Genomic DNA, 26,029 nt, shown 5'->3' on the forward strand with positions numbered 1-26,029 from the left:
TGACAAGAGTTGTGTTCACTCAACTACTCTGTCCAGATCCCAACAAGAATCAGACATGAAAAAAAAAAATGGGGTGAGGCGATGACACTAGGATGAGCTGGGATGAGGTAGGCAGTGCTACCATAATCCATCTCTGCCAAAGAAATCTGATTTTCTCATCACTAAAGAGCAGGTGCAAGCTCTTTAATTGTGCAATAAAATGGTAACTTGGCAGTGAAACTATAAAAGTGAGATTGTACAAAACCATGAATCTTTGGCACCAGGATTAATTTGAGTGTGTATATTGTTTTTCTCATGATTCAATGTCTGAGTGTAGGTAAGAGAAAAAAAAAAGACAGAATTTTTGTTTCCACTTTTATTTACTACTAGCTGTATAAGATTTAGACACGCATTTAATACATTTATTCCCCCCCCCCCAAAAATGGGGATGGAGAGGATGGTGATATTCTTCATAAAACTCAATAACAGACAAGTTGATTGGAGCTACCAAAGCCTTCGATTTCAGGTAATGGAAGCACATCTCAGACAACTATGTCCAACAGGTATCTCTCATTTCAACAACTGCATTAATCAAGGTTAATTAAAAATTTTCCACTTCTAAATTAGATAAAATGAAACTGTACGATATAGGGGAGAAAAGCTTCTATTCTACTTTAGCAGGCATAGTTTGAGAATAATTAAACACTGACTCAAGCAGGTGGGTGTAAGAGATCATTCCACTTAAAGAAAGAAAAATATATAAATATTTTGAGATTACCCTGTGAATTCTATTTTGTCTCTTTTCTATTAGAAAACAATACTTGATCATAGTCATTTATGATTTTTCTCCACAATAGTGAACTTCTCTCTGTACATGTTCATTAGCATTCCTCTTTGATTGGCTGCTGGAGGTATGTCATAGCTCTCTGGGTTCAGCCTAGGGGCTGGGTATATAAATATACTTTAGTTGGCACATTGTCACCTGAGAGTGCCTTGCCCATGAGGAATGGAGAAGGCATCCAAGCTTTAAGAACATTCAGGTAATCCTTATACAATGATGACTCATTCTTCTGTCCTAGGGATAAACATCAGGTAGAAAATTGCCCAACCCATATACAACTGGCTTCATGACACAGGAAACAGTATAGCACCTAAACACAGACAAAACAAACTGTGGGGCTCAACAAATTCATGACTTAATTTTCCATTTTCAAGCTGAATTTAGGATATAATTAATAAATAAATCAACTCAAGAAAAGTTGCCAAAGTTTTTTTTAAAAAATGCCAAGACAGTATTGTAAAGAACATTGATGGGAATGATGTTGACATTCGTTAGAGCTATCTAAGGAATGTCAACATGATACTAAAACAACTGAGCCATTAACCAAATTACCCAGTCTAACCTGTTTAAACAACAGATAAATGCTTATCTAGCACCAGAAAAACCTAAACCACTTGACTGGCTCTACTTTTCCACCAAATATGTTTGTAAATTACAAAAGTTGTAAAGTCTCAAAAATCATAAGCACTTTCCTTTCCCTTAGTGAAAACAAATTCAGAGTACTCTGGATATCAACAGCCATTATCTCTAAAACACATCCTTTTAGTTTTTGTTTTTGTTTTTTTTTGATATCTGAACCTTCATATAAAGCAGTGACTGTGAAAGGTATTGAAAGTTATATGCCATTTTGAAAATTTGACAATTAACAGAAACTTATGGGGCACTTATTATATGCATAAAGACTTGTTCTCAGTGGCACAGATACAAAAGGTATTACTGGGTCTTTATCCCCCCAAGTATCCTATACTTTAGTTGGGTGGATAAAGCATGTATGCATGAAGTGAACACTAAACTAGATGATTCTACCTGTAAGTACATTACAACTTCTGAAGCTGTGCATACAAATTCTGAGACCACTGTGGGCAGGAATAGGCAGAGAAAGTATCACCTTAGAGATGGAATTTGGACTACTTCTAGAAGAATTATCTGGAGATAAATAGGTAAAGAAAATGTGGAAACAATTTCTATGCTGGGAGAAGAGCGTAGACCAGAATTTCTCGACCTTATAATACTATTAACATTGGGGGCTGAATAATTGTTTGTCATGGAGGGCTGTCCTTTGCAATGTTAGGTATTTGGCAGCATTCCTGGCTTCTACCTGTTAGAAACCAGTAGTAATTCTCCACTTCCCAGATGAGAGAACCAAAAACATCTTCAGACATTGCCAAATATCCTTGGGAGCAACATCATCACTGGTTAAGAACTACTGGACTAGACATAGTTACCTGAGTTTGAGGGTTTTTTCCTTTCTCTATTTAAGGGTTTTTCAACCTCAGAATTATCAGCATTTTGACTGGATAAGTCTTTGTTTGGGGGGCTGTCCTGTGCATTATAGGATGTTTAGCAGCATACATAACATCAACCTACTAGATGCCAATAACACCACTCTCTGGTTGTGACAACTAAAAATATCTCCAGACATTGCAAAATGTCACCTGGAGTGCAAAATCACCCCTGTTAGGGAGACACTGGTATAGACAGAGTCATCAGTGGTGATGGACTTGGCTTCCTCAGGGGTAAACAGAACTTTTTAAACAAAATACAAAGTTTGTGTTAGGAAAGAGTACAATAAGTTTGACTAACTAGGGTGGACACATGATGTGTGGGATCTTGAATACCAGGCTACAATAGTTCCTAAGCAGATATATTTCAAAATGAAATTGATATTTTAAATTTAATTTCACAGAAGCCAAAGGACTAACTGCCATGGGGAGGAACTGAATCCAGGGGAACCAGTCAAGAAGTTGTTATAATAAGCAGGCATAAGTGTTGATGGCCAGGGTTGTAGTGACTTCTTTGGAATGGAGAGTAGAGAGTAAACCCAAGGGTTTTTACAGAAAGAAATGTTGAGTATGTGAAACAGATTGAGTATTAGAGATGAAGACAAGGGAAAAAAACAGTGATGAAAGCAGGGTTGCTAGTGAGAAGAAAGATTTGAATGAGATGAATAGAAAGGAAGTAGCATTTAATGAGTTTGATTTTGCAAATACTAATTGTAGCCATTTAAAAGTAGCACAGGAATAATGGTGAGAGGTCAGAGCTGAGGGATGGATTTGGGAGGTTTGGAAACAGAAAACCCTGAAATCTCTATGGCTTAATAACAATAAAGGTTTTTTAAAAAAATCTCTTGCATTACACTCCACTGTGGGGTGGGTGGCCCTAGGTCTTTTAGGGATCCAAACTTCTTCCATCTTATAGCACTGCCATCTTAAACAGATAACATCCAAGGTAGCTGCAGAAGGGTTAAGTCCTAAGGCCTCATGGGACACTTTAGAGGACCTGAAGTGGCATATGTAACTTCTGCCCACATTCCACTAGAGATCCACCTAAACTGGAAAATCTAGTTTACCGATAAAGGAAATGGGATTCAGAAGAACTTGTCCAGTCTCTGCCACAGGACCATACACACACACGCATATACACACACACTACCATCCCTCCTGTACACATGCAGGAATATGAAGGAAGCTATAGGAGTGGATGAAGTTATTGGGGATATGAAGCTAGAGTGAAAATTGAAGAGGAAAAAGTACAAGGAATACAAATAATAAGTGGAACAAGAGGGCTCACAAAGTATTCAGAGATGTTTTTAGAAAACCTATAAGAGAACCAGCCCTGTGTAGAGTTGAAAGTGCCAAGAGGCAGGGAGGTAAACTTTTCTGAGGAGGGAAAATATCTGCTATTGCTGACTCTTGCTTTTGGAGACAAATTACATCATGATAATTAGAAAAGGATTTACACATCTATAACCCACCTCAAAACCATCTTTACGAGCAGTTTGAAATCCCATATCTATCTGCCTAGCTTTCAATGCCTTCTTTGCTCGCCCAGGCTACCTGTCCACCCCTCACCATGTACCTCCCAGGTACCCAGCATATCCCATTCACGGGTGGTTGCTCATTATCAGCAAGCCCACTGTACTCTCTCCCACCTTCATGGCTTTGCTTTTACAGTTTCTTCCACCCATCAAAGTCCTGGCTTCCCTCAAGCCTTAAATCAAATGCCACACCATCCAGGAATAAAGCCTTTACTGATTTTTCCCTGTCAACATCAACTTCCCCATATTCCACCATCCTTTTTGTCCTTCCTCTACTTCAGCATGTGGAACCATCTACCTTGTATCAGTTACATATTCATGTGACTGTCTCCCTCAATAGACTGTGGGTTTCTTAAGTGTTGAAGTAGGGCCACTGACATCTACAACCCCAGGACAAACCAGACAACACTAGAGTCTAGGTCAGGGGCTAGCAAATGTTTTCTGCAAAGGGTCATATGGTATTTTAGGCTTTGTATGCCATTTGGCTTCTGTCACAACTACTCAGCTGTGTCATTTTAGTGCAAAAGTAACCATATACAATATGTAAATGAATAAGTATGGCTGTGTTTCAATAAAACTTTATAAAATATGTGGTAGGTGGAGTTTGATCCATAGGACATATTTGCTGCTCCCTGATCTAAGTGAATGACATTTTATGGAGCATAGTGTTAATGGGGTCCCCTTAAGTGTAACTTGGGAAGGATTGATACGTTTCTTAGTCATCCTTGTATTTTTGCCCCCACCTCTCACCAGCACCTAGTACAGTGCCTTCCATGTAGTGGGCCCTCAATGTTTGTTTTGGTTATTCTGAATTAAATGTGCCTGAAAAGATATCAACTCAGTGAATCATAACAGCATTTTGAGAGCTTAATTACCTTTGAAAATTATTTTGCAAGTTTGTAGTAAAGTAGTTCAGGAAGGGATCATGTAAGCCCAAGAATCATAAAAAGAATGTGACAAGGGAAGATGTGAGTTAAAACATCTAAGGATTAGCAGCCAAAGGGAGAGAATCTGACGTCAGAGCTGGGTAAAAGCAACAAAAAGGCATTTCAATCCTGAGAGACCAGCAGGAAGGGACATCACATCATATGTAATAGATGTCTCACAACACCCTCTAAATCCATGTGAATAATGCATTTAATACCAGCACTTCAATGCTGGGAAGATGTTCGTGATTTGGAGGAAACTCAGAGACCAATCAAAATGATTAAGAGACTGAAAAGATTCACTTATGAGCAGCTATAAAAGAAGCCGAATACGTGCTTGGCCTGCTGATAGCCAGAAGAAGACGGGAAAAAGGTGTACAAGTTATTGAACACTGTAAACACATGAAGAAAAGGAATGATGGCCAGCTCTACTGGACTTAGCTCTTGGTATGGACATATCTCAGGCATTGACAAATTCCTCTCATTATTGGATCTTAAAACATTTACAGGCTATCTGAATAATATATAACTAGAAATGCTGTGATTGGTATTAAAGGAGAACAGGATCGCTCCAGAACAAATGCAAGACAAATCATTGTTTATTAAGGAAAGAAACATTCTAGGAATGTTAAGTGTGCTGAGAAAATAAAAACTCACTAATAGTCCACTCTTAGAAGTATCAAATAATATGCAATTGTAGGTAATAGTATATAGTTTAGAATTGTTGAAATCAAAGCACAAAGATGCAAAGATAGCTAGATATTTCTTTCTTTCCTTCCTTGTTTCCCTCCTTCCTTCTTTTTTTATTTAATCATTCAATCATTCAACCATTGATCCATCTGTCCATCATTCATCTATCCATTATCCATTTATCCATCCATCCATTTATCCATCCCACATAACTAATGCCTACCCACTATTTGCCAGATCCTGTGCTAGTGTAACAAAAAGTAATACTCCACAGACCCTATCCTCAAAATTAACAAAGAAAGGAAAATCCAACAAAAATCCAAGAGAGCATAAGACATTCCACTATAAAGACATCTGCACCCAAATGTTTACGGCAGCACAATTCACTATTGCAAGATCATGGAAACAACCCAGTGTCCATCAATTCATGAGTGGATAATTAAAATTTGGTATATGCTCACAATGGAATACTACTCAATTCTAAGAAATGACAGTGAGTTAGCACCGTTTATGCTATCCTGGATTAAGCTTAAGCCCGTTATCCAAAGTGAGGTGACACAAGATCAAGAAAATGGGCGCCACATCTACTCACGATCAAATTGGTACTGGCTGATTAAAACTATGGTGCTCAAATGGTGGTAGTGCTCACCAGGGTTTGGTGGAGGGGGGATACACATCTTAGGGTTGTGGTGAGCATTGTGTGTGTGTGTGTGTGGTGGGGGAATACCTCTAATCCTTCATAGGGAAAGGCAAAGATATACAATGTAACCCAAAGGTCAAAAAAAGGAAAAAAAAAACTTTTATCGGGTGGTGGGCAGATGGGAGGGGGGAGGAGGGGAAGGATATATACTTACAAAATAGGTACGATGCGCACCACCTGGGGGTAGGACACGCTTGATGTTTTAGTAAGACGGGGGGCAGGGGGGAGGAATGGCAGGGGCAATATATGTAACCCTAACAATATTTGTACCCCCATAATATGATAAAATAAAAGGAAAAAAAATCCAAGCTTACAGTCTAAGGGTAGGTTCAGGGAAGCTGGTGGGCTAGGAAGGAACAGACAGGTTCAATAGGGAATGACAAGGTAGCAAATAAAAGTGGCCCTTAACCCAGGGAGAAAGGGGGAAAGCAAAGGAGGCTTCCCAGGGGAATTGATATCTGAGCCAAGTCCTGAAGGATTCTGAGGAATCCCTTAGAAAGAATGGGAATGAGCATCCTAGGTAGGAAGAGTGATATATTCAAAGGGCTGGAGATAACAAAGTGCTGGACCATTTTGCTACAACATATGTAGAACTAACACAAGTAGTTCAGATTGTCTTAGGACCAATAGTGCAAAGCAGGTAGTGATCTTAAAAATAATAATTGAAATATATTAGGATTTTGGATAATTTTTATTTTCCTTGTTAATATTTTTCTCTTCCAAAATTTCTACATTAACAAAGTCACACTCTTATATGGGCAAATAATTACAAACATTTACATAGTTCTTATTCTGTGTTTGACACTATTCTAAGCTCTTGCCATATTGAGCGATTCTATCCACATAACAATTCTATGAAGTAGGTACTATTATTGCTCCTATTTTACAGATAAGGAATGGAGGCAGAGAGAAGTTAAAAAACTTACTAAAGTTATAGAGGTAGTCAGTGGTAGAGCAGCATTTCTTACTTGGGGCATCTTGCTCCAGAGTCTCTGCTTTTATGTCCTCTGTGATGCTGCTAATTTTCTAAGTCAAAAGCCTATTTTCATATCGTTTACTCCTGTAACTCATCTAAAAATTGATCTAACAAATAATCAGAGATACAGTCAAATATTTTGGGGGAAGAATGTTCATAGGAAAATTTATAGTCACAAAAATAAGATAGAAAATAACCTAAATGTTCTATAATGTGGAATGATTAATCATGGTAGACCATTATGCAAGCATTGGCAATTATGACTCAGAAGAGAGTTAAATAACATGGGAAATACTCACTATAAAGATCAAAAGGAAATGCAAAATACAAACTGTATGATTCTAGTAGTATGTTTGTGTGTATTTAGAAAGAAAATCCATAGTCAAACTGAGTTCCAATTCCAATCCTGGCTTTGTCACATATTACTTTTTTTTTTTTTTTTTTTTTTTAGAGACAAGGTCTTGCTATTGCTCAGGCTAGTCTTGAACTCCTGGCCTCAAGCAATCCTCCTGCCTTGGCCTCCCAAAATGCTAGGATTACAGGCATGAGCCACCATACTTGGACTGTCACTTATAACTTTTGTGACTTTATTTTACCCCTCTGTACCCCAGTTTCCTCATCAGGAAATGGGGATAATACAGTTGTTGTAAGGACAAAAAAATTAATACATGTAAAATGCTAAAATACTGGCTGACATGTACTTAGTAACAGCTATCAAAAAAATAGGAAACCCTATTTAAAAATTAGAACTGGATAGTACACATTCAGATGGCCATTTGATAAGTGTTCTTTGTAGTAATGGATCTAATATTTTGCAACTTTGTCCAGTTACTTTCCCCCTTTACACTTTAACCAAACACTGAAGGGTTGTAAAAGTTTCTTTTTTAACCAGATAACTTCTCAAGGATAGAGCCCTAATATTTTCCTTTGGTTGAATGCTCTTAAATTGTGATGGTGTAAAACTATTTAGAACTGTGTTTCCACGTCAGTTAGAATCAGTAAGTCGAAGGAAATTATAAATTGGCTTTTGAAGGACCTAAGGCCATACATAGTTTATTTCTCATCCAAGTTTCATAATTATCTTAATTATATTGATTTTTAAATGATAGGAAAAATAGAAGGAAGTAAGCAGTTTTAATAATAGTTTCCAATCTATTTTATCTCAAAGTTTTGTTTTTGTTTCTTTTTATTTCATTAAGGGATTTTTTAGATTTTTTAAATTGACAAGTAAAAACTGTATATATTTATGGTGTACAACATGATGTTTTGATCATGTATATAAGCTATTTAATATATGTTTTATTTCATACACTTATTTTTTTGTGATGAGAATACTTAAAATCTACTCTTATTAAGGGAATTCTTGAAGTCACCTTTGGAGCCAGTCTCAGGAATAAAGCTACTTGAGCAGGTGGGCTATAGTGAGAGAAATGGAACAAGGGTGGGTGTGGGACTTTCAGCACTCTGTCCAGAATCTTCAAAGTAAAATCCATGCATTGTTTAAGCACTTTCTTAAGAAAGGGCTAGAAAATCCTTGAGCAAGAAAATGGGGTTATTTTGCTGCTCACACCATTAAAAATCTGGTTTCCCGGCAAGCTTTCATGGTCTCTCTCTCTCTCTCTCTCTCTCTCTCTCTCTCTCTCTCTCTCTCTCTCTCTCTCTCTCTCTCTCTCTCTCTCTCTCTCAGGTGTCCTACGTCAAAGCGATTGATATCTGGATGGCGGTGTGCCTTCTGTTTGTGTTTGCTGCCTTACTGGAATATGCAGCAGTGAACTTTGTCTCCAGGCAACACAAGGAGTTCTTGCGCCTCCGGAGAAGACAGAAGAGGCAGAATAAGGTACACTTGGCCCTCAGTGCAGACAAAGTCACGTAGATCTTGAGAGCTTGAGGTGGTTAACTAGGCAATGTAATTGAGAAAACAGAAGCATACACAATGAGCAAGAACCTAAGGGTAATTTTTGTCCTGATTTGTCCTAGTACATTGAATTACTACTGCTCAGGTTAGTCCTTTAAAATTAAGGCAGAATTGTCACATTTAGCAAATAAAAATACAAGGCATGCAGTTAAATTTAATTTCAGATAAACAACACTTAATTTTTAGTGTATGTCCCATGCAACATTGGAGACATACTAAAAATTGTTGTTTATCCCAAATTCAAATTTAACTGAATTCTCTGCATTTTACCTGGCAGCCCTAATTGGAGATATATACTCAATTTGACAAAGTTACTTTAAAATCCTGGTTGTTTTGAATACTGATAATGTGTGTGTGTGTGTGTGTGTGTGTGTGTGTGTGTGTGTGTGTGACTTTGAGTGTGCACATAACTGATTTGACTTTTTTTTCATCAGTTGCTCTGACTTTATGTAAATAATGCCTTACCCACGTAGACTGCAACTTGATTAATCCAATAAGACAGATGTCATTTTCTTGGCTTAAACTTTAATGCATAAACCTAAGCTTTACACTGTCCAGAGGCTTGAGGTTTGAACTACATAGCTCAAGATCTCCAGTTCCTTGGTTGCCTACACATTAGAATCATCTGGAGATTTTTCAAGACTTACAAGTCTTGGCCACACCTCACATCAGTGAAATCCCAATCTTGGGATGAAGCATAGGCATCAGTATTTCTGCGCTCCCCAGGCAATTCCAGTATGTAGACATGTTTGGAATGCACTATTCTAATTTATAACCCAGTCTCATATAGAATACCAGACAGCTTGCTTCTGTTTTCCTTTTCAAACTCTGGGAGAGAAATATGCTCTTTGATGTGGAGAATGTTACCACCTGTAATAATATTGCTAAAGAACTGAAGTTAAAATTTTATGCACAGTAGAGAGATTTTTAAGTCATAGTTATGTGCGACTGTGCTGGAGCAAAAATAAAGATGTTTACTGTCAATATTAATGCTTCCAAATATCAAGATGTAAAGTAGAATGTTTACTGTAAGTTAGACATTGCTTACATTGAGGAGTTTATATCTGTATCAGCTGAGTCCTGACTGCATCTACCAAAAGGTCCCCATATATACTCTGGGCTATAAGAGAGAAATATCCTGAAAGCTGGCCTGTCGCATATTCATTGCTACCTCTCAGGAACATTTTGTTCTGCCACAGCCTAAAAAAAACCAAACAAATATCTTCTTTACTGTACATTACCTTTTAGTATTGAGCCTTTCTCAATTTTCTCCTCCCTGCCTCCCTGTTGGTTTTAACCATTTCTTCAACTTCATCCACAGAAGTTCAGCACACAGTGGCACAACTTTAGGGTCACTTGTGCCACTCAGGAAATATTATTAGATTGTGATAGTATTTTAGCACATAAACAGTACAGAGTTAATGTTGCAACTACCTATTAGTCAGTGGATGGTTTAAAACATTCAACAACCCCTTTTAGGTGCTGTAATATTGTCCAGGATTCCCCAAACTTAACTTATTATAATAAGACTCACCTGGTACCCTTATGCAACATACTAATTCTCAGTGAACCCCTGGGTAGACACTGATTCACAAGGTTTGGGGTGAAACACAATCTGTACTCTTACCAAGCACTCTAGGTAATTTTTATGATGAGATAAATTTAAGAAACATTCTCCTGGCTTACTGACTGCATATTCTCCTAGACTAGAGATGGAAAATGAGTTTCATTTTGTTTTCCAATCTTGAATAATTGGTAGGGCTTTTTGGAATGCTGTGTGAATGATTCTTAGGCTATATTTGGGATATGTGGAAATAAGTTCTGTGATTTATGATCAATGTCTGGAATTACAGAATAACAGATATTAAAGACTAGTTTAAAAACAGTATAACTAATGAATGAACAGAGGGAAAAATATGGAATAATAAAAAGACTAAATCAATCTAAAAAAGAGAATGCAGAACAAGACAGATAAAGAGAAAGCAAATTGAAAAGTAGTAGATTAAACCCAATTGTATCAGTAAATATAATAAAAGAAATTAGACTAAATATTTCTATTAAAAATATTGTCAAATGAAATAAAAAATTAAATAAAACTCAACTCTACCCTGACTGCAATAGACATACCTATAAGGATACAAAAAGATTAAAATTAACTGTGGATAAAGATATACATGCAAACACTAACCAAATAAAGCCAGTTTAGCTCTATTAATATTAAAGAAAGTAGATGTTGAGACAAAAATTATTACTAGAAATAGAGATATCTCATAATGAAAAGGATTGCTTCAATAGGAGGATATTATAATTACAGATAAGTATACAACTAATAACATGGCCTCAGAATATACAAAAATTAAACTGATAGATAAGAAGAAAGAGAAGAACCCACACTCACAGTGAGATTTTAACACACCTCTTTTAATAAGTGAGTAAAAAAAAGAGTTACTACTCCTAGGTTTTAGTAACCTAGGGAAAAAAAGCAGACAAAAAGATCAGTAAGGTTATAAAACATTTAACAACATAATTAACAAACTCATTGCACCCACAAGTGTAGCAAGTATTTTCAAATGCAGAAAAAACATTTCAATGAGTTTACCATGAGCTAGAGCATAAAGTCAAAACAAATATCAAAGAACTGAAATCATACAGAGTATGTTATCTGTTTAAAAATCAACAATAAAAAGATAACTAGAAAAATCTCCATAAATTAGAAAATAACATATTTCTAAAATAATTCAGGAGTCAAAAAAGAATTTATGGCCGGGCGCTGTGGCTCACGCCTGTAATCCTAGCTCTTGGGAGGCCGAGGCGGGCGGATTGCTCAAGGTCAGGAGTTCAAAACCAGCCTGAGCAAGAGTGAGACCCCGTCTCTACTATAAAAAATAGAAAGAAATTAATTGGCCAACTGATATATATATAAAAAATTAGCCGGGCATGGTGGCGCATGCCTGTAGTCCCAGCTACCTGGGAGGCTGAGGCAGTAGGATCACTCGAGCCCAGGAGTTTGAGGTTGCTGTGAGCTAGGCTGACGCCACGGCACTCACTCTAGCCTGGACAACAAAGCGAGACTCTGTCTCAAAAAAAAAAAAAAAAAAAAAAAAAAAAAAAAAAAAAAGAATTTATAATGAAAGTTAGAAAATATTTTGAATTGAAAGATAAATTATATATGCCAATTATATGAACTGAGCCAAAGCATGCTTAGTAAAAAAATACATACTTCAAATACATATTTTAGAAAGATGGAAGGCTGAAAATCAATTATCTAAGCATCTATCTCATGAAGATGGAATGAAGAATAATAATTTGAATCCAAAGAGTATAGAAGGGGGGGGAAACTATAAAAAACTCAAAGAGCAAAAATTAATGAAATAGAAGAATGGTCCATTGAGTTTATTAATTACCTTGCCATAAATAATTTCAGTTCAGTGTTTGGGAAAAAAACAGAATGTAGTAGTTTAAGGATTAAATAATAGTAGGTGAGGATGTGGAGAAAGCAAGTACAGATTACTTGAGAATTTAGCTTTCAAGGAAAGAGAGGTAGGATAGAACAAATTTCTATACACTCTCACTCCCTGGCATCATCAGACCACTCACACACAATGAATATACATAATTATTAATTCAACAAACATTTATTGAGCATATACTATGCTAAACCAGGGAATTCTGAGAATACAGTAGAGAATGGGAGAGACAAAGAAGTAGGAAATGAGGTTGGAGAAATAGGTAATTTCAGGTTCATATAGTATTTTGCAGGCTAGTAGAAAGGATTGCATTTTATTCTAACTAATTAGAATTCACTGGTTAGTTTCAACATAGAAAATAGGCTACTAGGTGGATAGCCATGGGGTCATAAGTAGCAAGAGCAGATTTGTTAGGAGGCTATTGTAGAAATTGGTGTGAGATGTTGGTAGCTTAGACTATGAGAATAAAGTGATGTGGTCATGTTCAGGATTCATTCATTCCATAAATATTTATTTGCTTCCTAATATGTGCCAGACACTATCTAGATCCTTAGAATACATTAGTAGGATAGACAAAATGCAATTTTTTGATGAAACTTAAATTCTAGTGGTTATGCTTTGGAGCTATACCTATTGGTATAGGTCATGCTGATGTATTTGATGTGAAGAGGTGAGGAAAAGAAAGAAATTGAATATGACTCTGATTTTTGGCTTAAGTAACTGGGTGGGTAGTTTTACCATATATTAAGATAGAGACTATTGCAAAAGAAGCAAATTTGGGGTGGAACTCAAGAGACATATTTTGATGCTGTTAAGTTTAGATGCCTATTAGACATCCCATTAGAGTGGGCAAGCAATTAAATAGATATACATGATCAAGAAAGAGAAAAAATCTGGAAATATATATTTGGGAGTGACCAGAAAACAGATAAATCCACAAAACTAGGTTTTAAATCCACAAATTTAAATCCACAAAACTAGGTGAGATCACCCATTGAGAGAATGGAAATACAAAAGCTTTGAGAATGGAACACTCCATCATTTAGAAAGCCTATCTGGAGTGGGTTAAGCAGTAAAAGGAAAAAAGGAAGTGGTGGCAGACTTTAGATATCAATTGTAATTGCCTTTGTTGTGCAGGGAACATATAAGATAGTATGGAAGAAAATGTGTGTTCATAGGAGGATTTTTTTCCCAAAATGGAAGACAAAATAACATGTTTAACAAAGGAAATATTCTCATGAAAAGGAAGATATTCACACTGCAGTGAAACGAGGGCATAATTTCAAGAACAAATTGTCTTGAGAAGGTGAGAAAAAATAAAATCCACAGCAAAGGTTAGGGTTGGCCTTACATAGGGACAAACATTTTATCCATTTTAATAATGACTTATATTATTACCAATTCATTGATGAAGATACTAAAGCACAGAGAGGTTAAATAAATTGCCCATGCTCATGAGCCAGGAAGTAACATAGCAGACTCTGAAGTGAGATACTATGTCTCTAGAATCTGTGTGCTTCATCACTGTACAATCACAATGGGAGAATGACCATGGTTGCTAGTCAATTGGTAGGTCTGATGATGGTAAGATGTAGGAGCTACTAACTAATAGCTTTCATTATGTCCATGAATTGTGAGGCTGGTTATCAGCTGAGAGTGTGATAGAAAGAAGGAATGTAGAAGGTTTGAGGAAGAAGGAACAAGTATTAAATATAAGTTTGGGAGAGTGAAAAAGCTACTATTCCAAGAAGAGAAATGGGACAGAATGCTGAGGCAGAGACAGCAAGAGTGCCCATATAAGATCTGTAGTTATGAATTAAAGTGTGAACAATCAGAAGATATGTGTTTACCCCAAGAAATTTTCCAGACTCAGTTCCGGGTACAGGAACTTGAATTTAACGATAATTAAAGTTTTGCCAGGTGATTAGAAAAGTGGATGGAAGACAAGTAGAAGATGATAGAGGAGTTGGAGGTAGAGAAAATGGAAGGGAGGAAGGGAGAGAGGGAAATGGAGTTAAAGGTGCTTGCAAGGGAATGGTTACCGTGATGAGCCAGAAAATTTAAGGTGGATAGAGAGGGGAGAACATGAAAGAGACATTGTTCATGGATTTGCCATTTCACCTAGGTAAATGAAATGCTGAAATAAGAATAGCAAAGTAAGTGAGCTGGAAGGACAGGGAAGAAAGAGAGAGAGAGAGAGACTCAAAATTAACATTTCACAAGAAGTAAAGACAAAGACAAGGCTATGACCATATGCATACATAACTAAGGCTGAATGGAGGAAAAATTATTGAGCACAAGGCAGTCCAGGAATTGGAAGGCCTAGAATGAAGTTGAGTATCTATATGTATGCTGAAGACGCCCCAGGAAAAGTGACATTAGCAAGTACTGGGTTGACAGGGAAATAAGTGCTAAAGTCATCAACTAATAAGGGACTGTGGATAATAGAAGAGTTGGATTACAGCTGTGGTAAGTAAAATCAGTGGTGAAGTCTAATGACCTGAACTTCAGAGGCACCAAAGCAGCTGGGTTTGAGGAAGGAGGAAAGAGACATGGTTTGAGCAGGCAATGGGGAACAAGAAGGACCCGTGAGGTTAAATGGAGATGTCTTAGAGATGCCAGTTGGCAATTACAACCACTGGTGTGTTTTCTATAAAATATATCGGGAGTATGCACATGCAGTGAACAAGTTCTCACTTTAACATGTGGTGAAATCTAAATATAGATATGTATGTATATGTTGTTTTTTTTTTGAGACAGGATCTCACTCTGTCACCCTAGCTAGAGTACAATGGCATCATCATAGCTCATTGCAACCTCAAACTCCTGGGCTCAGGTAATCCTCCTGCCTCAGCCTCCTATGTAGCTGGGACTACAGAAGTTCACCACCACATCTGGCTATTTTTTAAAAATTTTTTTAAATTTTATTTATATTTTTGTATAGATGGGGTCTCACTCTTGTTCAGGCTGGTCTCAAACTTCTGACCTCAAGAGATCCTGCTGTCTCGGCCTCCCAGAGTGCTAGAATTACAGGAGTGAGCCACTGCACCCAGCCGACATCTAAAAAAAAAAAAAACATCACTATCCAGGCTTTTCTTGACATTTTTCAGATGCTGTGTCATAACTAACACTCCCTTTCCAGGATAGCTTGCAGGGAGCTTGCTAATAAAATGAAGTGCACCCAGTCACCAGAGATTGGGAACAGATGATTCTTTCTTTTGGTCTCTGGCATTGATGGGTCACTGCTGCCCCTACTGGCCACATGCGATACCAGCCTTCGTCCATGGTATGGCATGCAAAATCCATGAAACCAGCAGGCCACCACTTGGCAGGGTGGGTGGAAAACATGGAAAATCATAGGTTTCGTGAACATGAAAGAAAAAAGATATAGAGGCTGAGCAGTCTTACTCTTGAGCATCTGACTGCTCATGATTGAGTGGTTTTGTCATGTTTTTGCATGATATATATCTATTTTATCTGTTTTATTGTTTGATAATACTTTTTTATTTTACAATAATGAACATTTTAGAGTTGTAATGCCTGCTAGTGGCACTTTCTGCTATCAAATTTGTCATTGTTTGGATAAATTAAGTGGGTATCCTAACAATAATAGTTGAAGAACAATAATACAATAAAAGAACAATAATAATAGAAGGTAGTGTCTTATCTCATTTTACAAATGAGGAAACTAAAGTAAAGAGAGGTTAAGTAAAATGCCCAAAGCCACACAAACAGGCAGTTTGGCCCCAGAGTCCCCAACCTTAATCATTGTGCACCCTAATGCTGAGAATTTACAATTTACATCTTATATTATGATCTAGTACCACACACACATTTGAAACATACATTTCTAATACACTCTAATATTTTCTATTTTGTTTTATTTTAATTCTGGTTGTCAGGGCCAGATTTAGAGTGAGGCAAGTGAGGTGAGTCATACAAATATAGAATTGGATCCTGTTTTCATTTAAAATTTTGATATTTGCTCAGTATGGATTTTTTTCATTAATAATGTTTTTAAATATTGCACTAAAATATCATTTATCTTGAGTACTGGAGTTGTTGATACCCCCTTAAATTTTGCACTGGAGGTCTCACTTGCCTTCCCCTAGTTAAGGCCCAGCTGGTGATGAACTACTAATTAATTTTCACAGACTCTAATTGGTTGTGGTCTGAGTTAAATTTTTTTAATTATCATTTTTAAATGTTCAATATTTCCAATGCAAAATATCATCTCTTTAGTTTCTCACTGGGAAGCTGACCTCTGGAACATGATACAAGTTGATTCTTTAGAAGGCATAAAGACAACGAAGAGCAGATCATTTCCCAAAAAGGACAATGGCATTAAGATTTACTCAAGGAAGGTATTTATTGAGAGAACACCTGAGATTACATTTACGTGCATGGGAAGAATGCCCAGTGTTTACTGAACAATTAAGTTATGAAATGAGGTCACTTTCAAGGATGGGCCAATTTGCAACAGGGTGTATTTGCTTTATCTTTCCTACTTTTCACAAAGCAGCCACTGTTGATTTTGTCAGAGCAGAGTTTCTAAGAAACAATCACCCAGAGATCTTCCCTTACAGAACTGACCAACCCCAGTCTATTAGAAGCTGATGCCTCAGGTCTATGTGATAAAATCCTATTTTTATGTTATCTCCTCAGCTCCAATAAGTAGAATGCACACCATATGAGGTTATGACAACTTTCCTACCAGAAATTTAAAGCCTCATCTACATTTATCTCTCACTCTTTTTTATATTGGGCTGCACCACACCTTACTTCTGGAATTATGCCTGATTTTAGATGTTTCCAGTTACCCAGATAGCCCTGGTTTCTTTATTTTCAGCCACTAAAGAGAAATTGTGGCTGCTTGAGAACATGGTTACAGCATTTAGGACACCTAATTACAAGCTTCCTTATATTTATTTTTGTCATGTTTCATTTTTAATTGACACATAATAGTTGTACATGTTTATGTGATACAATGTAAGGTTTTGATATATGTATACATTGTGTAATAATTAAATCTGAGTGATTAGCATATCTATCATCTCAAACATTTGCCATTTTTTTTGTGATGAGAACATTCAAAGTCCTCTTTTCTAGCTATTTTGAAATACAAATTATTGTTAACTATATTCACCCTACTGTAAAATAGAACTCCAGAACTTATTCCTCCTAATTGTAATATAGAACCCAATAACTAACCTCTCCCCATCTCCCTCTCTCCCCCACCTTCTCCAGTCTCTGGTAACCACTATTCTACTCTCTACCCCTATGAGATCAAATTTTTTAGATTCCACATATGAGAAAGATCATGCAGCATTTGCCCTTCTATGCCTGGCTTATTTCACTTAACATAACATCCTCCAAGTGCATCCATGTAGTTGTAAATGACAGAATTTCATTCGTTTTTTACAGCTACATAGTATTTAATTATGTATATATACCACATTTCTTAATCCATTCATCTGTTGATGGGCATGTAAATTAATTTCATATTTTGGCTGTTGTGAATAGTGCTGCAATGAACATGGGAGTGCAGATATCTCTTAAACATACTGATTTACTTTCCTTTGAATATATACCCACTAGTGGGATTGCTGGGTCATGTGGTAGTTCTATTTTTAATTTTTTGAGGAAGCTTGATACTGTAACCATAATGGCTGTACTAATTTACATTCCCTCTAACAGTGTATCAGAGTTCCCTTTTTTCTACATCCTCGTTAGCATTTGTTATTTTTTTTTCTTTTTGATAATGGCCATTCTAACTGGGGTGAGGTAATATCTCTGGTTTTGATTTGCATTTCCCTGATGAGTGACATAGAGCATTTTTCATATACCTGTTGGCCATTTGTATATCTTCTTTTGAAAAATATCTATTTGGGTCTTTTGTCCATTTTTTAAATCAAATTATTTGTGTTCTTGTAATTGAGTTGTTTGAATCTCTTATACATTTTGGATATTAACCCCTTGTCAAGTGCATAGTTTGCAAGTATTTTCTCCTATTCTGTAGGTTGTCTCTTTTCTCTATTGATTGTTTCCTTTGCTGTAAAGAAGCTTTTTAGTTTGATATAATCCCATTTGTCTGATTTTGCTTTTGCCGCCTGTGCTTTTAAGGTCTTATCCAAAAAACACTGCCCAAACTAATATTATGAAGCATTCCCTCTATGTTTTCTTCTAGTAGTTTCATGGTTTCAGTTCTTAGCTTTAAGTCTTTAATAGATTTTGAGTTGATTTTTGTATGTAGTCAGAGATAGGGATCTAGTTTCGTTCTTTTGCATGTGAATATCCAGTTTTCCTAGCACCATTTACTAAAGAGATTATCCTTTCTCCAATGTGTTTTCTTGGCACCTTTGTTGAAAATCAACTGGCTGTAAATGCATAAATTTATTTCTGCGTTCTCTAATCTTTTCTATTGGTCTATGTGCTATTTTGGTTACTATTGCTTTGTAGCAAATTTTGAAGTCAGTGTGATGCCTCCAGCTTTTTTCTTTTTGGTAACTACTGGTTTGGTTATTCAGGGTCTTTTGTGGTCTTATATGAATTTTAAGATTATCTTTTGTTTCTGTGAAGAATGTCATTGGTATTTTGATAGGGATTGCATTGAGTTTGTAGATTGCTTTGGGTTGTATGGACATTTTAACAATATCAATTCTTTCAATCCATGAACATGGGATATCTTTCCATTTATTTGTGTTGTCTTCAATTTCTTTCACCAATATTTTATAGTTTTTATTATAGAGATATTTGGCTTCCTTGATTAAATTTATTCCTAGGCATTTTATTTTTTGTAGCTATAAATGGGATTGTTTTCTTTATTTCTTTTTTAGACAGTTTGCTATTAGCTTATAGAATGCTACTGATTTTTGCATGTTGATTTTGTATCCTGCATCTTTTTTTTTTTCTTTTGAGACAGAGTCTCACTTTGTTGCCCAGGCTAGAGTGAGTGTCGTGGCATCAGCCTAGCTCACAGCAACCTCAAACTCCTGGGCTCAAGCAATCCTCCTGCCTCAGCCTCCCAAGTAGCTGGGACTATAGGCATGTGCCACCATGCCCAGCTAATTTTTTCTATATATATATTAGTTGGCCAATTAATTTATTTCTATTTACAGTAGAGACGGGGTCTCGCTCTCGCTCAGGCTGGTTTTGAACTCCTGACCTCGAGCAATCTGTCCGCCTCAGCCTCCCAGAGTGCTAGGATTACAGGCATGAGCCACCGCGCCCGGCCTGTATCCTGCATCTTTACTGAATTTGTTTATTAGTCCTAATAGTTTTGTGGTGGAGTTTTAGAGTTTTATATATATAAGATTATGTCACCTGCAAACAGGGACAATTTGACTTTCTCCTTTCCAATTTGGATGGCCTTTATTTATTTCTCTTGCCTAATTGCTCTGGCTAGGACAGTTGAATAGAAGTGGTAAATATGGGCATCCTGCCTGTCTTGTTCCAGTTCTTAGAGGAAAGGCTTTCAGTTTTTCCCCATTCAGTATGTTTGCTGTGGGTTTATTATATATGACCTCTATTGTGTTGAGGTATGTTCCTTCTATACCTAATTTGTTGAGTTTTTGTCATGAAGTGATATTGAATTTTATCAAATGTTTTCTGGATCTATTAAAATTATCATGTGTGTTTTGTCCTTGATTATGTTAATGTGATGTGTCACTATAATTGATGTGCGTATGTTGAACCATCTTTGCATCCTTGAGGTAAATCGCACTTGATCATGGTAAATCATCTTTTTAATATGCTGCTGAATTCAGCTTGATAGTATTTTGTTGAGGATTTATTCATCAAGCCTATAGTTTCCCTTTTTTTGGTTCTTGTCTGGTTTTGGTATCAGGGTAATGCTGGCCTCAACAAATGAGTTTGGAAGAATTCCCTCCCGTTCAATTTCTTGGAATCATTTGAGAAGAATTGGTGTCAGTTCTTCTTTAAATGTTTGGTAGAATTCAGCAGTGAAGCCATCAAGTATCTTAGACTAGCTGCAATAGCCTGCCTACATGCCCTTCTCCATTTTTACTCCTCTTATCTTTTTTCCACAAAGGGAAATTAGATTGCACAGCAAGATGTGGCCTCTATACAGCTATTTTTTATAATTATAGGAACAAAATAATGAGTTTGTGCTTTTACTCTGCAGTGCCTAAACATGAGAGAAGTGGAAATAATTAGGAGGAAGCTAAACTCTTACATTTATCTTTCATTAATACTGGATGTGGCTAAATTAGGTCTTAAGTATATGGGACTTTGAATGTAGAGAACCCATTAAGAACCTTCAAACCCAAGTAGAATGTAAACTGACTTTCAAAGAAGCCTGTTGGAATGCAGATGTCACCACCACTAAGTCTAATCAACAAACAAACCTAAGTGAAGAAGTCATTGAAGTATAATTAGAGCAGAGTCAACCTTTGAGAATCCTACTTAAGGTGTCTCACTATTTCCTCTCAAAAGGCTTAGAGCAATGGTCCGCAACCTGGGACAATTTTGCCCATAGGGGACATTTGGCAGTGTCTGAAGACGAGGGAGTCAACCTAGGGGAGCAGAGCTATTGGCTTCTAGTAGGTAGAAACTAGGAATGCTACCAAACCTCCTTCAATCTACAGGACAGGAGGAAAGAATTGCCTAGCCATAATGTAGATAGTGTTGCAGTAGAGAAAACCCTGGTTAGAACATTGTCAGGATATATTTCTCAATATGTAGCAGTCTAAATTGTTTTCTGTTTCTTATATGCAAATTGTGCCTCCCCTGCAAACACTATTTGTTTACTAAGACAGGAGAGCCCTTTCAGTTCCGCTGACTTCAAAGTGAACGCCTGAAAGATTCATACAAAAGTGGGGCCCATTGGATGATGGCTGGTTGTCTTTCCCTTATGTTAGAAAAAGGAAAATTCTATCCAGCAGCCTATCTTTGAAATTTGATTTCTTTATCCAAATATATACTCAATTGAGTATGAAGGAAAGCTCCATCTGACTAATTTTATTTACTAAGTAAAGATCCACACAACACATACTCTAAGAAAACACATTTATGATGCATGAAGTAAGGCATGGCCCATATCTGGAGAATATTAGGTTCAGACTTTGAATTAATATAGGTTCTGTGAGATGGAGAGGCTTGTTTGTGGGTAGGAAAAAATTAAGTTCTTTATCACACCAATTTAGGAAATGATCAGTGGTGTGAAGAGTCATAATGAAAGTTTATTTTTAGGATTAACACTTGAACATGTGTGGTTCAACAGGTATACACAACGATATTTAGTATAAAAGAGAAAGGGAAGGTAGGGGTTCAGCGTTAAACAAGGAGAATAGTGGTTTCATCCACTCTAGAAGAAATCAATTGGGAACTTTTAAATTCGGTTCGTTACTAAAACTGGGAGAATGCATATAAGAAATCTCCCTACTTAGAATAGCAGTAAGCACAGGAATTGAGAATAACTCATAATAAGCACAGTTGTCTAGATGCAGACCACAACAAACGATTCACAGATTGGCACTAATGTACAGACCATACCTTGACCATCCCGCTTCAAACCAGTCCTTCTCAAACTATGGTATGCATCAAAATCACCTGGAGACCTAGAGCAATTCTGATTCAGTAGGTCAGAACAGAGCCCATGATTTTGCTTTTCTAACAATTTCCAGGTGACAGATGATGGTCCTGAGAACCCCTAAAATGCCTTTCAGTAATAGCAATGCTATACTTATACTTCATACCTTTGCTATTAATGTGTTCATAGTCATATCAAAGACATTAACCCCAGTGTTTGATTCCATTCCAGGAAATTAGCCATTGAAAGATTCACAGAGAATAAGGTACTTTGTAAAAAAACATGTTTAGACACAAAATCCATACAGATCTCTTTTTTCCTTGTCCTTGGAAAGGAAACTCCATAATCATAGTTCTTATTTCTTTTCCTTTCAAGAAGAATACAGTAAAATGGTGTGTGTTCTCTTTTATCATTTACCAATTTTCCATATCCCACAAGGTGTTTAAAGAAGATTTCATAGATCATTAATTAAGGCAACAACTGCTTCCTTAGAAAGCACAATGTTGAAAAGTTTGTAACTACTTCCCCAGGGAGGTAGAAGGCGTGTTTTGGGATTTTTTGTTTGTTTGTTTGTTTGTTTGTTTTTATCTTAAAGGTCAAGGAGTTTAGATGAACCTTTAACAGATCTGCATGGATTAGGAATTTAAACTTAATTGTGAAAGCCATCAAGAATAAATAAATGTCATGGAACTTTGTAATTCCCCACATCACCAGAGTATAGAACTGGTACTTGTCAGGAACATAGAGACTTGAAGTATTTTTAAGGTATTTTCTTCTACACATGTTTCATTTTGTTAGGTATTATAACAGACTGTTATCTTAGGGCTTGCAATATGGAATTCTCTTTGGCAAGATGCAAATAAAGCAATTTGCAGAAGCAACCTTGCAAATGAAATCCCTGTCTTTTTAGTTTCTCCCTAATTCTTACTTTCATTTCAGGCCAATTCCCATTAGCTCCATTTTCTTTACTACCTTCCTTCCTACTGGATCATATGTTTCTATCTCTCTGATTTTCTACTCTTCATATTTTTTTCTTTTCCTTACCCTCAGTCTCATCCCTTCAGACTATTTCATTCATTCATTCATTCATTCATTCATTCATTCATATATTCCAGGTAAATGGATTGCACACATACTATAAGCCATCCACAAATTCCAATATACTCTGTCCTAGGGATGCCCACAGTCCAGGGGAAGACAGAATAAGAAGACACATTTTCTTGCCGACATGCTAAAAAGAAAAGAAAAGATACATTTTCTGTGTACATATGTCATGCATCATGATGGTGGCTATACAAGCGCTATGAAACCACACTGGAGGGGCCCTGTGTGGCCCCACCCATTGTCAATGCCCTACTCATATCCCCATGGCACTCAATGTTTCCATATACTCTGATGGGCTTCCTACAAGCTCCACTCTGCCTTGATGTGGAGAGAGGTAGCTTGTCTTCCTCAGGTCCCAGCAGCATGCTCAGGTTTTGTGAAGCAGGTTAGAAACATGGAGGACTTAACAGTCCAGGAACAGCCCTCTCTAATAATAGCAAGGGGCTGGGGATAAATATCCTAATTTCCTTGTCCCTCTGAGGCATGTTTTATACTAGTTCCTAGTGATTTTCAGTGGGACCGAGCCCCAGTTGCCCGCAGTGAAACCCGTTTACCAATGCACCCTGAATTAATGTCTTTACTTTCCTTGGATCACTTCTCCATTCCACTACTAGTGCTTCCTGAGATCACCTTTCAAATAAACTACTTGTATTCATATCCCTGTCTCAGAGTCTTCTGGAAAAAGCCAAGTAAGACATTCTCCAAGCCAATACCTGGGATCCTTGAGATATGAGTATCAAAACAGGAGGCTGGAGAGCTGAGCAGGGGCCAGGCAAGGAAAGGCCCTGCACTGTGCTAAGAAGGTTGGACTTCCCCCTGAAGGCAATGGGGAGACATTAAGATTTTTTAAATAGGGGGATGGCATAGTCAGATTGGCACTATGGAAAGATCAATCTAGTGCTCTGGAGAAGCATTCTGGAGAATGTTTCAAACAGAGTAGAACTGGAAGCAGGAGAACAATAGAAGGTTTTCCTTGTAATCAACACCAGGGATGATGAGGGCCTTAAAGGTAGCAAGAAATTAAATGATTTTTAGAAAAATAAAAAAGTAAAATCAATAGGACATGTACTAATTAAATATATGAAATGCAAAAAGGCAGAAGTCTAAGACCACTTCTAGAAGTATGGCTTTATCAAGAGGAGGATTGTAGTATTATAAGACGAAGATTGGGTTGGTGGCAGGGAGAGGGGAAGTATTAAGTTCAGTGTGAGATAAATTAAAATTTGAGACATGGACGTGGAAAGGCACATGAGGCATCCAGCACTCAAGAAAAAGGACTGGGTTGGACAGACAGGTTGGGAGTCATTAGGATATAGATGGAGGTTAAAGCTATGGATGTGAGTGAGATTGTCCAGGAGGAGTATACAGAGAATAGGAGATGGAAAAGGTTGGGAAGGGACAGGAAGGAGCAGAGAAGGGAAGAGGGCTAAGGACAAAGCCCTGTGAGCACCAGCATAGCAGAGATAGGCAGGGGGAAAGGAACCTATGAGGGAGACAAAGAAGGAACACTCAAAGAGGTCAGAAGAAAACCATAAGTGTGTAATCACTCAGAAGCCAGAAAAAAAGAAAGTTATTCAGGAAGAAAGTCCATAGTGTTTAAAGATGCAGAGTTCAAATAAGGTAAAAGCTAAGAAGCAGCCATGGATTTTATAAACTCAGAGGACGTTGGTAACCTCAACAACAGCAGGTTCAGTGGAGAAATGGAGGTTCAGCTGAGCCTGGAATAAGATGTTGGTTTCCAGAATCGATCCAGGTAGGAGAAACTGAAATGAAAATGTGGGACCTCTGGTTCAAAAATTATCAAGAATTTCAAGATGGCAAGAGTGGAGCATTAAACGAAGCCTAGGACCCCTCTGAGCATGATACTTTGTATGTCTGCACAGGTTGCATGCCCATGAAGCCAACCCTGGATCCAAGGTGAGGGTTTTGTCAGACAGGATGGATGAATGGACAAGATAAAAGTATAGCTCATGTAATGCTCCCAGTGAGACAAGGGAGATAGGGAAATGGAAATAATGTAAAGAGAAGATGAGCATAAAAGAACATTTTACACATAAGTGAAATAAATGCAAGCAATAAAATACAGCAGGCAGCACATTTATTTACTTATTTATTTGCAATAAAACAGTTACCTCAGGCTTTTAACTTCAATGATTATATTTCTATATTTATCAAATTTAATTGAAGTTCTATATTTGCACATAGACCTTCTAAGGGAATTTTGATCTACAACTTTTTTGAAGGGAGTTCGAGTTTTAAATGAGAAGGAAAACTTCTCTCAACTTGTCTCCTTTTTGCATTGTGTTTTGTCTGCTAGGTTAGGCAGGCTCACAGGCAAATGATTTCAATGTAAAATGTTGTGTGCTATGCAAAAGGTTTAAGTGCATGATTTGGTGGTGACTGAGGACAGAGCATCTTCTCTACTGCATAGTGCTCAGATGCAAGAAACAACATGGTGCTTTCACTGTATCATAAAGAGTTGGGTCTCACAAAGTGCTGGGAACATGGGGCCCTAGAGCAGGGGTCCTCAAACTTTTTAAACAGGGAGCCAGTTCACTGTCCCTCAGACCGTTGGAGGGCCAGACTATAGTTTAAAAAAAAACTATGAACAAATTCCTATGCACACTGCACATATTTTATTTTGAAGTAAAAAAACAAATGGGCAAAAACACCCACATGTGGCCCGCGGGCTGTAGTTTGAGGACGCCTGCCCTAGAGGAAGAAAGACTTCAATTGCTTAAGAAGTGGGAGCCACCAAAAGGTTTTTAAAGATGATGGGATGCTACAATCAGACTGGAATTGTAGAAATACCACTCTGTATAGAAAGAGTCAGATTGGATAAGG

At 37.1% G+C, this 26,029-nt stretch overlaps 1 protein-coding gene across 1 annotated transcript in view; it reads left to right on the plus strand.

The window, feature by feature from the left end:
* Positions 1 to 26,029, plus strand: part of GLRA2 (glycine receptor alpha 2) — a 193,856-nt gene that overhangs the window by 131,932 nt on the left and 35,895 nt on the right. The window contains exon 8 of the mRNA XM_012784787.3: positions 8,837 to 8,986. Within this exon, the coding sequence (XP_012640241.1) occupies positions 8,837 to 8,986 (150 nt within the window). The remainder of the gene's footprint in view (positions 1 to 8,836; positions 8,987 to 26,029) is intronic.

Source organism: Microcebus murinus, chromosome X, assembly GCF_040939455.1.
Source record: "Microcebus murinus isolate Inina chromosome X, M.murinus_Inina_mat1.0, whole genome shotgun sequence".
NCBI lineage: Eukaryota > Metazoa > Chordata > Mammalia > Primates > Cheirogaleidae > Microcebus > Microcebus murinus.